Source organism: Centropristis striata, chromosome 4 (genome assembly GCF_030273125.1).
Source record: "Centropristis striata isolate RG_2023a ecotype Rhode Island chromosome 4, C.striata_1.0, whole genome shotgun sequence".
Classification (NCBI taxonomy): domain Eukaryota; kingdom Metazoa; phylum Chordata; class Actinopteri; order Perciformes; family Serranidae; genus Centropristis; species Centropristis striata.
In genome coordinates, this window is record NC_081520.1 from 8,268,486 (window position 1) to 8,282,455 (window position 13,970).

Consider the following 13,970-nt stretch of genomic DNA (forward strand, 5'->3'; position numbering starts at 1 on the left):
CCTTTTTCTTGAGGGACCCACATTTTTACCATTGTAAACTTTGGCAACCCCCCCATTGTCCATTGCTTCTATGAAGCCGAACTCAAAGTAACTTTCATGGTACCCTCTCTTTTTCTTTTTGAGATATTCAGCATTTTACCGCTAGGAGAGGTTACCGCTAGGAGAGGTTACCGCTAGGTGAGGTTACCGCTAGGAGAGGTTACCGCTAGGTGAGGTTACCGCTAGGAGAGGTTACCGCTAGGAGAGGTTACCGCTAGGTGAAGTTACCGCTAGGTGAGGTTACCGCTAGGTGAGGTTACTTGTGTATACTGCAGGAGGGATGTTACACATGTCCTTATTCTCGCGATAAAGCCTTTATTTTTAAATTTTTCTATTGTGATTTTTCTATTTAAATAAATGAATAAACGTTTAATGTAGCCCTTATTTAGTTGTTTTTGTCCCACTAATGAATTAAATGCTGATTCATCTATATTTAACACATTAGATTTATTACATCCCTTAAAATCAAGAGGGCTTCGCGGCCCCCCGTGGATCTTTGGCGACCCCCTGGGGGGGTCGGGCCCCCCCTGTTGGGAATCACTGCTATAGAACATACCCTCTACAACAAGACCACATTGGAGAAAACACACTTGAACAAATAGAAAAACAGAAGAATTTATGTGATGATATATTTCAAAGAGCAAATTATCACCATCTGAAAAGTTGTTTTTGCTCACCTTCTCGTAATTGCTTTAACTTCTAGTACATTAGATCACAGTACACTGTGACTGCTTGGTTTGGTTGCAGACAGATACAGTGAGAGGGGCAGTACACTTAAGACTTTCTACCAGAGAGGGAGGTGAAGCGCTGCTTACCAATCCAGGGGGTTTCTCTATGACTTGAATATTTCATCACTCCTTCATCTTAGTTCACATATAAGGCATGAGGAAGAAATGTTTTTAGAGGATGTTGCACCCTTTCCTCTGAGCATCTGCTGTCAGTTTCTGATGACAAACAGGTGTAAACAGCTCTATAGGTAAATAACTGTTTGTTTTTATATTAAGATAAGCAGGTCTGGAGTCCAAAGGGAGAGAGTTTGAATGTTTTGCAGCCACAACCTTTAAAGCACAGTATCCTTTAGTCTCAAGTGGGGAGTGTAGAACAACCAGCAAACCCTGATGGGAGGACCTCAGGCTACATATGTAACTTAGATGTGATTTTATAACAACAGTGTGAACAGCACAGATCACATGGAATCTGATTTTTCAAATCATACCTTGGCCACTTTTATATGTGGTCCTAAATCGGAAAATCTGATCTGAGCAAAAAAAAACTAGGGCCTGGACTTTAACGTGTTAATTAAGATTAATTGATTACACAAAAAACACGTTAAAAAAATTGACACATTTTAATCACACTTATTTTTGCACCGCGGAACGTTTCTCACTGGATGAGTTTCAGGCGGACCGATTATACTGGAGCACCAACTAGCGTTCATGAGTTCAGACAACAACAAACCACAGTGAACATGAAGGAAGAAGCTGATGAGACGCTTTGGTTGGCCCCGTGGATGATGGGACATTTTGTTACAAAAAACGATGGATGGAAGCGTCGATAAGAGCATGGTTGTGTTGCTATGCAACAAGGAATTTGCATATCACCGCAGCACATCCAGCCTCAAGTATTTCTAAATATGCTATTGCTACACTTAATGGCAAAATTTGCACTGGTCTGTTGGACTTGAACAAAAATAAACAATATTTTTGTTGCTTAAGCTTATGTATTCAGTCATTATTCAATGGTATACTAAAAATCCATGTGAAAAAAAAATACTTCTCACTGTTCTCAGGTCAAATATTTATATGCGATTAAAATGTGATTAATGTCGATTAATTAATTACAAAGCCTCTAATTAATTAGATTAATTTCTTTAACTGAGTCCTGGCCCTAAAAAAACACAATTGATTATTAAGAATTGAGCGTTGTGTTTGTGTTGTATGGGTTTTATCTATGAATTTAGTTTTCATATATTTTTTGTCATGTCTCTGATATTTCTATAATAATATGTGCTCGATCCCCCACCCTGGCCGGAAACAAAAGCACAAAAATAAATAGTTTCAAGCTTTACACAAAATCAGTATAAACGTGTGTGTGTGTTTATGTGTTGCAACAGATCACAGAGCTGTCATCAGAGCTGGCTGATGAGCGCAACACTGGGGAGTCAGCCTCTCAGCTGCTGGAGAGTGAAACTTCCGAGAGACTCCGCCTGGAGAAGGACATGAAGGACCTGCAGGTAGAAACACACACACACACACACACACACACACACACACACACACACTGAGAAGTGTTGTAAAGTAACTCAGTCACGTCTGCAGAATAAAAGAGTCATGTTGTGTTGATATGCTGCTGTCTGCGGTTTAACTTAAGATAAGCTTTGATTAAACCGATCACACACCAGGAGACTAATGCCTCTCTGTGTCCATTAAAGCACTGACCCATTCCTTCTCTTGATATGAGTTCTGTTCAAGAAAATGAAAATGAAACTACCTCATTGCGATGGTGAATAAAGATGGATAATAGTTTATACCCCAATTAGCCCTTCGGCGGTAAGGTAATACATTTTTGTACAACCCAGCCACATTTTCCAACTTAACAATGAAGTTTGATGTTAAGGCACATTATAAAATAAAGTTTAATGTCTGCTTATTTATATATACATTTAACATCAGCCCATCAGTTGAATTATTAAAGATCAGAACTGTTAGCCAGCCCTGCTTTTGGTCCTGTGGGAGTTTATAGTCTAGTGTAATGTTTTAAGGGAGTATTCATGTTGTAAAATGTCATAGAAAATAAACTTGAATAATTTAAAACCTCTTTTTGTATTTAAATATTGCTGTATTGTCAATATGTTTTTACTGACAAGGTTTTGTCAGCAATGACTGAAGCACCAGGAGCTCCTAGTGCACAATTCATACAACGGAGCCAGACACTCAGTACTGTGATTCAGATGACACGAACTGATTTCAGTCTGAGATTTTGACGTTTTAAAGGCTGATGAAAGCAGGCCCTAATGCCTTTTTCTTTTTAACCTTTTACAGCCATTTTGCAGCTGAGTCTTTTAAACTTTCAAAGTACTGTACAGGAAAACTATGAAAAAAGTTTATCCAAAAAGGGATCATGTACTTCTTGAGCTGGGCCATAAATAGATTTTTTGAATTTATTGAATTAATGGCTTAGGACAATTTTACATTTTCACTTGATAATGTATAAAGTGTGAGACCACCACTGTTTCCCTCAGCTCCCGTAGTTCATAGTATTATTCAGACACAGGTCAAATATCAACATGGCAGCATGTGCTAATAAATGACTGTGTCCACTGTCTGATAGTGGTTCTGTTCACTGTCGAGCCTCTGTAACACCTGAGAAGTACCCTTTTTTAATTTTTTGAAATTTCCAAATAAACTTGCAAAAAGATTCTGTCGCCTGTAACATGTTTTAAATCAACAAACGCAGTTCATGAAAATGTTACATTATGAAGCAATTTGCAAACTTCATGAAATATAAAGCCATTTCTATTACATTTGGACCGATAGTTGCCACATGCCAACTAGAACTGTTTGCAATGTAACAAATCTTTGCTCAAACGTTTCTGTAATCCTTTTGTAAAATGAAAAAGACAATAAACACGATGAAATACCCCACAGCACCATGCAGGCCATTATCTGAATGGATACTGTAGATAGAGGGGCACTTGGATGGCTGCCAGGCCTAACAACTGTTCTTAGGAAAATCCTGCAGGCATCATGATTCTTCAGTTAAACAAGTTTCTCCTTATTGAGGAACGTTTTTTAAAGTCACTCTCCCCTCTGGACAGCTCATGAAGGATAGGCTCTGGGTGGGATAATAATTCTATCTTAATTCAATACTTGCATATCCTACATTGAAATTTATCGGTTGCTATAGTGAGGTCATTTTTAGTTTTATTTAATTGGTTATATCGGCAAATATCACAAATCACCCCTTCTTTCCATACTGAATGTAAAGTGATTCCTTCCTAATGATACAACTACAGAAATGGTCTCCATACTTTTCAAAAACACATTCTGAAGATGAGCTGAAGTGGTATATAAGGCTTAAACAGTCTGATTTAAAGTAGATTTTCAAAGTCTTTTTTTCTCCTAAATTCTCTGTTTATATATATTTCTCCTGACAGTGTTTCCTTACTGATCCACTGATGAGCTATATGTCCTGCTAGTTGCATGACTAGGACAAAATACTAAACATAACACAGCTGTCATGAGGAATGACCACATGATTTATCTCAGTTCTGCTGAACTGGAAAGTATTTTTGCAGAGGACTGGAGATTTTGTCCCCCATTTTTTTTTTTACAATGCAGTCGCTGTGAATGGATCACTTCACAGCTATTATGAAGAGGAGGAAGGATTTCAACAACCATTAGCTCTTTTAATGGACTGTATGTATGTTATGTGTAAAATCTGAATGGAATGCTGATCCTCATTATGTATGAGATACATAATCTGTGTTTTACCATACACCATTTAGTCATTCCTACACAGAGGCTGTCTGCAAGCATCAACACTGCCTTCTCCTGCTTACACACACATAAAAAACAGAGTAACCACTGTAATTGTGAAATCATATTGTCAGGCCATTTCTATCTTGATTTCTATCTCTATTTTTGGGGGGATGCAGGAATAGATTTGTTTTCCATGACTGCTCAATAGCCAGGTTAATAAAAATGTGGTATGGATTTTATTATAGCCTTTTGTATGTGAGTGACGAGAGGCACAAGGGGGCGATGTGGTTATTCAGACAGAGGGAAAGGGTCATCGCATGTGGGGAATGGACCAGTGCCATATTTGGATTAGTCTATACAATAAATAATTTCAGTGGGTCTGCAGAGAAATAACAGAGATAACAGACATAACCACTGATACTACCAAAGTCTTCATCCACATTAAAGAACATGCATATCATGACAGTAAAGGGATTCAGATGATCTATGCAACCGTTTGTTTGTTTGTTGATTGGAAAATGATTGGTAAGGCACTTTCTTAGATTTTCTTCAATGAATTATGTAATTGTGTGCTTTCAGGAAATGGTAAAAAGAAATCAAATGGTTGAATGACATAAACACAACACAACAAAGCTCTTTCAAGCCAGTCAGCTGCTGTTTCTAATTGAAAGCTGTCTGGCTCTGTGACCACTCTTCTTGGAAATATTCACTTGAGCCAAGGTTGTTTTCTTGCATGAGATGATCTTTGTCAGGGCAGTGGGGTTGTGGCTGTTTCTTCTACAGAAGGTTTTTGTTTGTCCGTGTGATCATTAAGAAACTTGAGCCGAGCCGATTGTCCTTCCTGCTGCTAGTTTGTACGACTAGAAGCGTTTGCCCTAGAACGGTCACTGCTTTGCACCGAACATTGTCACAAAATATAAAAACAGGACAATTACTATGTGCCACAACAGATAAAAAAATATAAGCCTGTACATTTTCACTCAAAATGTCCCCATTATTGAATTAACTTTCATTTTTCAAACTTAAAGAAACATTTGATCAACCAATCTCCATATTATTTGGAGTAGATGCTATTATTTTTTAATTTCCATATCAATATGCTGGAAAAAATGTAACCAAATGTGTAAGATTGCTTTCAAGTTCGCTGCCCTCTTTTTCTTGGAAATAACCAAACTCAGAAGTTGCAGGTCGAGGTCATCAGATTATATCTAACTTCCTGTGATAGTTTTTTTTCTCCAGCAGTATGCCCTTCCCTGGACATCTCAACACACAACAAGCTCTGTCCATTCACATTTCAGTAAAGCATGTCTGTTTACCTCAACCTCAGCAAAACCTTCTGGAACATTAAAACTCATTTGATTACAGAGCTTGTTGGGAAGGTTGTGGGCCTTTTCTTCTTCTTTTGAAAGAACCCCTAAAACCTGAAGTTTTTATGGAAATTCAACAGAAGATTTTTTCAGCCTCTGTAGCAGATAGAAATGAAATTCAAAAATTATTTGAGAGCTTATACCCGTGGCTTGCATGAGAAGTTGAGTTTATTTGTCCAAACCTTCAATAAAGTTTTTTTTTTTTAATCAACAAACTCAGCAAATGTTACATTTGACTGAATAAAAATCCTATGCATAATACTAATACATGCCCATTAGCAAGATGCAAACATGATATGACCATTGGAAGAAATAGACATAGTTCTCATTAGCCTACTGTAATAAAAATAATAATAATAATCATAATAATAATAAATAATAATAATACATTTTATCTATATTGCACTTTTCAGGGTACTCAACGACGCATAAAGTAATATAAGACATAAACAGTCATGATTTCTTATATCATCATCACAATCAATTAGTATTATTATTGTTATTATCTCCAGATGGCCACAAATCTGTCTGTTCTTCGGTGAAAATATGTCGTCTAAAAACATATTCCTCATCCATAAATCCCGGTCGATTGGTTCCGAGGGTTCAAAGTCCGGATCAGCAATAAAATCATCGGCGCTGTTTTCATTTCGCTTCCGTCACTTACTTCTGATCTCCCTCCGCTATAGTCGTCTTCCGCCATGATTTCAAAGTTCTGGAAAAGTCCCATGTTGCATTGCGACACTCCCGCATGTATTCTGATGCATTTCATTGGCCAAGAGACCGAAAATAGGTGGAAAAAACAACAAATACTACAAAATGACGTATCTGCTTTCCCGGCCTTAATGGTAGAATAACACAACAGCGCCCCCGGTTTTAATGGTAGAAATGCGGTAATGCTTCAATGGGTTAAGGCAAAATGTACCAAAGAACGGTTCAGTTCTTTGGTGAATGATTTGCATCAACACATTTAATCAAAGAGACAAAAGTTTCACAAACGATGTATCATGATCATGTATCATTGTATCATAATATTTTTGTGATGTTTCAGTCCTACAGCACCAACAACCACAACTGTCCTCTGTGGGCCCCTGAGACTGAACCTGGTCCAGTGTGTCTCTGTGGTGTTGAATGGGCTTCTGTTGGGTTTATACTCCTCAGTTAATCTATGGAGACAGATGTGGTCACGTTGCCATAGAAACACGTTCTTTTCTCTCATCTTCAAGGCCAAGTTTGACAGCATGAAGAAACAGACAGAGTCCATGGAGATGGAGGTGATGGAGGCCCGACTCATCCGAGCGTCTGAACTTAACGGGGAGATGGAAGATGACGACACAGGTCAGACACACAGACACCATGTGGACAAAAGAACACTGCAGTTATTATCAATATGCTTCTGATATTTATGTTAAGTTCCTTTAAAAATTCTCCATTCATTGTCAGACGTCTGCTAAAGCTGCTGGACACCCACACAGGTGTTGTGCTGATAACCTATCTTCTCATGACTGTGTGGGCGCGTACAGTGACAGTTCTGTGAAGTTTGTCCCATCTGTTGCGTTGGGACCACTAAAGCTTAATTAGCTGTCTTACATACTGCTCTGTAAGCAGCGGTTCAGACAGAAAGATGTGCCAGCCTGACATACTAATTGTTACCATGTTTTGGTTATCGTCTGTAATCATACGAAGAAAATGTACCCTTTAATCCCTACATTTTCTGTGTTAAAATATGGAACAGTGGTGTGATGACTGTAGAAACAGCTCAGACAGTGGAATTAAATTAGCCAATTGGTGATACTCTTCAGGTTTTGAAGGGTTTTGCATGATGTCCAATTATGTATATCTTTTATCATTTACTGTTAGTATAAATATGCATTTACTCAGAAGAAACAATAATCTGGTACAGATGATATAGATAGTTCTTATGAATACACATATCAGCTGAGTAACACGTCACTATCCATACTTGTGATGATGACTCATGTATCTGTGCACTGTAAATAGTTTTCTTACTGTTGTGATCAAAATCTTTGATCTGAGGCTTTGTTCTGAGTCTGATCTGTAAATAGTTTTCCTATAATTACTAAATATAACAATGTCTGATCAACCCATATCAATTTCTTAAAAAATCAACTTAGTGTCAGGTCCTCCGCACTTCATGTTTAAGCCCCACCCACTTCAAGTTGAAACTCCACCCGCTCCGACTAAGGATACAGACACAGATTATGGTGTCCTCACTCTCCCTATTTTTTAGAATAAAGAAAATTTATTTTCTGTCCATCAGGTAATTCATCATTTTCACCCCTTAATCAAATACAACACCACAATCTGCAGCCTTACAAACAGCCGAAGAGAAGAATCAATGCCTCTCTGACAAGTTTACTATCAATATTAAATGAAAAAGGACAGAAGTGTTTTATTGTTTTTCACTAAATTAGTATATTCAAAATGGAAATATAGCCACGATTAGTCTTTCAACAACAATATGTATATTTGACAAACAATCAGTCAACAGAAGCACAACAAACAGGCACTGAGTTGAATGTACACCTCTGACAGTCTCACACAAACACTGTGTGAACAGCACATACACATTCTCCCACACAGACGGTACAATAGCAGTAATTCGCTCCCAGACCTTGTTCTTCAGTGGAAGTGCAGAACTGTAGGGGTGGTGTCTGATCGATGCTTTGACAAAAGCCAAGAAAAATGCGATGTGAAGAAGTACGTTTGACATTGATCAGTTAAAAGTGAAACGTGAAGTAATGATTCAGTGGAGGACACCCTGCAGGCAGGCCGCCAGCTGTCTTTGTGACAGACTTTGTGAATGTCCAATTGATTTTTGACTAAATGTCTTCATGTTGCCTAGGTTGGAACAGCTTTAATGTTTGTGCCATAGCAGAGCTTTGACTCAGGTGAACTTGGCTCTGCAACACAATCAGGAAGATATTCTTCATGTCAGACCTGAAGTACATTGTTGTCTTAGATTTAACGAATTTGAGCCACAAAGAGATTCACCTTTATTGTCAATATACAGAGTAACAAGTACTAGGACAACGAAATTAGCCATCAACCTGTTCATACATGTACATAAACATACATACAATATGACAAAGGGGTGGACAGGACAGGAAGACAGGGATGAAAGAAAATAGATACAGCATAACATGAGGAGAGGGGAAGAGGGAAAAAAAATAAAAACACCTCGGCAACATATGCACATACTCTTTACAACTTAAAAAAAATGACATGCAACAGGGGAGGGGAGTGGAGGTAGCAAGCGCAGGCAAGCAGCCATCTGTTCTGCAGCCATGGCGGCGCTGGTCACAGACCCGCTTGTCACACTGGGGGTACAAAGCGGCGAAGGCATGGGATGGGGGGTAGAAGGAGGTGATTGCATATCTGTATATGTGTAGAAGTTCATGTGTAAGCCTGGTGAGTCACCTCGCCTGGCATCCCAATCAATCAGTGCCTCAGTTCACAGGAATGTCATAGCTATAACACAGCAAGTTGCCATGGAGACAGCCTTGGTCAGGTTCCAGATAGAGTCAACAATCAGCAGGTGTCTGTGGGAGGTGGGGGAAGGGGGGTGCAAGAGCGTCTCGCTGCAGTGTTCCTCCAGAGGAGTTGCTATTCCAGTAACGGCCTTGAGGCCTCAGCTGGTTGAAGGGGCCAAAAGCAGATTAGATAAAATAAGATTGGGATTTTTGGGCTCAGGGCGACTGGCCACATTCAATTTACACGACTACTCTTCTTGTCCATTGTGGTCTTCGAAACGATCCATTTGCCTTTGCAAAGCCGTCAGCTTCTCCATGATTTTATCCATATTGCGGTTTTATAGTCATAGTCTGAGTGCTGACAGCTCTGCCCACCGCTGCAATCAAGTCGGGCTGCCTTGTGGGGCTTTGGACAGCTGTCACCGTTTTCTGTACTCCTTGATAAACCAGGGCAATTCCTAATCCAGTCAACAAAAGACCTGTAATCATGGTTCCGAATAGTTAGATATCCTCAATGTCCTTCACGGAAAGAGCCGCCAGGCACTTGACTCACCACCTATCCCACACGTCCATCGTGTAGTCAGCTGCAAACGTCCCGGCAGGACAGGTGGGCTCCCCGAACCCCGGGTTCTCGTCGAGAAGATGGTGTCAATTGCGAGACCAGAGACCAGTTGATCAAATCCATGGTTTTTAGTTTGGAGAGCAGTGCAGGGAGTCTCTCAAAGTATTAGACAGTAGACAAGACGAGAGCAGAGGAGCGAAGCGTATTAAGATAAATGATGAATAGTTGTCAGAAGAGGAAGAAGCCTGGATGCCTTAGTACAAACCTTCAGGTGTGCTCATATCATTGTGGTAATATGAGTCACTGCCAAGCACAGGACCCTGAAATCCTCATTTCAAACAAATACTGTATTTTTGAGACAGATTCCTTATTGGTAAATACACGTTTTATAGCAGGTATGCAGATACTGCTGCAGATTACACATATTCAGATACGAGGCAAACAAGATGAAGCTGACTGTGAACTTGCTGGTGTGACAGGAGGAGAGTGGAGGCTGAAGTATGAACGAGCCATCAGAGAGATTGAATTCACCAAGAAGAGACTGCAGCAGGAGTTTGATGACAAGCTGGAGGTGGAGCAGCAGAACAAACGGCAGCTGGAGAGGAGAGTGAGTGCACCGATACACACCTTCCATCACAAACCATTGACTTCCATCTCTGATATAATGTATTGTGGAACTAATTGATTTTAATTGTTAGTATTAAAGAATACAGTAATTGCCTTATGGTATGATATAAGGCTGTACACAAAGTAGATGCCTCCAAGCTTCTTGTTTCAAAACAACAAATATTTGTAGTTATTTTAATAATTTGAATTTAGGCAAACCTGAGATGTTTCTACATACTAAACTAAAGCCCATGTGAACTCCAAAGTCTTCAAAGGACATATAAGTTCTAGTCTCCATAATGTTAGAGTAATAGCACAGGTACTAATAACACTATTTGTAGAAATTCCAGTTCAGACCCTTTAGTCTTATGTAGTGATTATTGAGGGTACTGGGACCATGTTGTTATGACGCAAACTTGAGATGCAGTTATATATTTAAAACAAGGGAAAATCACATCCAAAAACTGTAAACGATCAAATAGTATTTTTCAATAGTTCATTCTAGTGTTGCTCTTCACCTGCAGACAGGGACAGTTCACCTTGAGATAGTTAAAGGACAAATAAAGAGAGCAAAACTACTAAAACAAGTTAATAGTCTTTATTCAAAGCAAGGTTATTATAGTTAACGAAAAACTAACAAAATAACGAAAACTAAAATTGAAAAAACATTTTTGTTAACCAAAATAAAAACGAGTTTTTACAAAAACGATAACTAACTGAAACTGTATTTTGTGGTTACAAAACTAACTAAAAGTATCTAAAATTATAGTGAAAATGTCCTTCGTTTTCGCCTTTGTCAACTTTTTTCATACATAAACCTTTTTGGTTGATATGAAATCTATTTCATCTGTCTGGTTTTATGACTTAATAAACTTATTGGGGCTGAGATGGATCAGACAAAGGAAATAAAGGCAACATTTACTGTGACTTTTTTTAATCTCACACCCAACAAATGCCTTATTACAAAAAACTAAAACTAATAAAAACTAAACTAAAACTAAGCATTTTCCAAAAAATAAAAACTAATTAAAACTAGCAAACTCACTCTAAAAACTCATTAAAACTAACTGAATTTGAAAACAAAAAATCACAACGAAGTTAAAACTAAAACTGATGAAAAATCCAAAACTATTATAACCTTGATTCAGAGCACTGTGGATACACAGGAAATATTTCTTGGTTCTCTCTGGTTTAAGTAAACTGATTTAAATGACATTTGTGAATCAGTTTATGCAGAAGTATACATGAAAATGTTTAGGGCTTTAATACTATGCCTTGTGTACACTGCTCTGTGTAGATTCAAATATAATTCCACTTTCTCAACTCATTTTTGAGTCTCCAGACGTTTTAATATAGTGTCTTTTATTTATTTATAAGCACAAAGAGAAAGTCTGCCCAGAAAGGCTTTTTCCCAGTGCAATACGATTTTTATTGGCTGTTGGCTGATCTTGTTTCTAGCCGTGCTAGCAGTTTGGCTATAGGGATGCCAGTGCCGCTCCATCAGTCTGTTCCCCACTTTGGTCCAAACTGAAACATCTTGGCAACTATCAGATGGATTGCTGTAAAATACATTTCATTTTATCTGTAGAGTTAAATCATAATGACTTTTGTTAATCTTCTAATTACTTTGGAGATTCTCTGGCTTTTCCTTTATCATAAGCTAGCTTATTGTTTTTAAATATTGTCTGGATCGCCATGAAATGTGTTACACACTTCTATTATTCACTGAGAATTAATTGTAATCTTCATGGAGCATCATCATCAGGCCAATCAATTCATCTAAGATAGTGAACATGGAAAACATCATAACTGCTAAACATCTGCATTGTGAGCATATTGACATTGTGAAATTGGCATTTAACTCAACACACCATCAATACCACCAATCATAATAATATCAAATTGTGAATGTGAATGTAGTCTGCAGATTTTATTCCTGCCTCGATGACTCTGAAGTTGTTACATGTTTATTTCTGTGCAATTCAGGTTTTCTGATGTGTTGAAAAGTTGTTTTTTTCCAGTTCTGATTTGTTGTTTGTGTGTGTTTGTGCAGATCAGCGACCTGCAGGCCGATAATGAGGAATCCCAGCGAAACATCCAGCAGCTGAAGAAGAAAACTCAACGTCTGACGGCTGAACTGCAGGACACCAAACTTCACCTGGAGGGCCAACAGAGCCGCAACCACGACCTGGAGAAGAAGCAGAGGAAGTCAGTCCACACACACACACACACACACACACACACACACACACACACACACACACACACATTCATATTTGAGCAGGTGTGTGTAGATACACAGTTGTATTTATTTATTCTGCTGTGTTCTTACAGGCTGTGTAGGGTTCAGTGCTGTTGCTGTAGTATGTGTGTATGTGTGTGAGGGACATGCTGTGTAGCTTTAAATAAGTTGCTGAATATGCATTTGGTAATATATTAGAGGTTCTGTGTGACCAGCTCACTATATTTAAAGTGATCAGATTCTTCCACTACCAGCAGTTGTGAGCCTTTTTGAACAATGTGAGTTAGAGGAGTGTGTGACACGCTCTTGTGTTGGTATGCAGGTTTGACAGTGAGCTGAGTGGAGCCCAGGAGGAGGTGCAGAGGGAGCGCAGCCTGAGGGAGAAACTGGCCCGAGAGAAAGACATGCTGACTGGAGATGCCTTCAGCCTCCGACAGCAGCTGGAGGTTTGTGCCTGTTGGATCCGGTTTGTGTCACCAAGCACTGAACTGATAGGATTTTATTTGTGTAATTACATACAGATTTTCTGTGGTGATGGTAGGATTTTCTTCTCCATTTTTCATATATTTATTTCAACCAAATGATCAAAGTAGAAGTTCCAAAAATAAGGACTACGTTTCTAATTATATAAACATTATGTAACAGCAAATGGATTTGTCCAGACCCATACGGTTTGCCTGACTCCTCTGACCATGTATGTTAAGCTCAACCCTAATGTTCCCATCAGGTAAACCTGTGTCCACACAGCATTTTTAATTATGAACCCAAGTTTTGGAAGCATTTTCTGTGTGTGTTGGTACACCTTGACTCCTGAGTAAATAACTGCTCATCACATGAATGTGTGTGTGTTCCAGTTGACAGTCCCTGAGCGTCTCCCTGTTCTCACTCTAACATTCTCCTTCAGGACAAGGACCTGGAGGTGTGTGCAGTCAACCTCAAACTGGACCAGCTGGAGGCCGAGCTGCAGGACCTCAACTCCCAGGAGTCCAAGGACGAGGCATCGCTGGCCAAGGTCCTCACTCTCTCTCTCTTCTTTCTGTCTTTCTTTCTCTTTCTATTGCTCTTTCTTTCTTTTACTCTTTCTCTCACTTTTCCTTTCTTTCTTTCTTTCTTTCTTTCTTTCTCTCTCTCTCTCTTTCTTTCTTTCTTTCTCTCTTTCTTTCTTTCTTTCTTTCTTTCTTT

The 13,970-nt window shown here is 38.9% G+C and overlaps 1 protein-coding gene across 3 annotated transcripts in view; it reads left to right on the plus strand.

Moving 5' to 3' along the window:
* Positions 1-13,970, plus strand: part of myo18ab (myosin XVIIIA b) — a 170,856-nt gene that overhangs the window by 111,785 nt on the left and 45,101 nt on the right. For all 3 annotated transcript variants that reach the window (XM_059332180.1, XM_059332181.1, XM_059332182.1), the window contains 6 exons: positions 2,153-2,272; positions 7,111-7,222; positions 10,420-10,547; positions 12,600-12,754; positions 13,111-13,234; positions 13,693-13,800. In XM_059332180.1, coding sequence (XP_059188163.1) covers positions 2,153-2,272; positions 7,111-7,222; positions 10,420-10,547; positions 12,600-12,754; positions 13,111-13,234; positions 13,693-13,800 — 747 coding nt within the window. The remainder of the gene's footprint in view (positions 1-2,152; positions 2,273-7,110; positions 7,223-10,419; positions 10,548-12,599; positions 12,755-13,110; positions 13,235-13,692; positions 13,801-13,970) is intronic.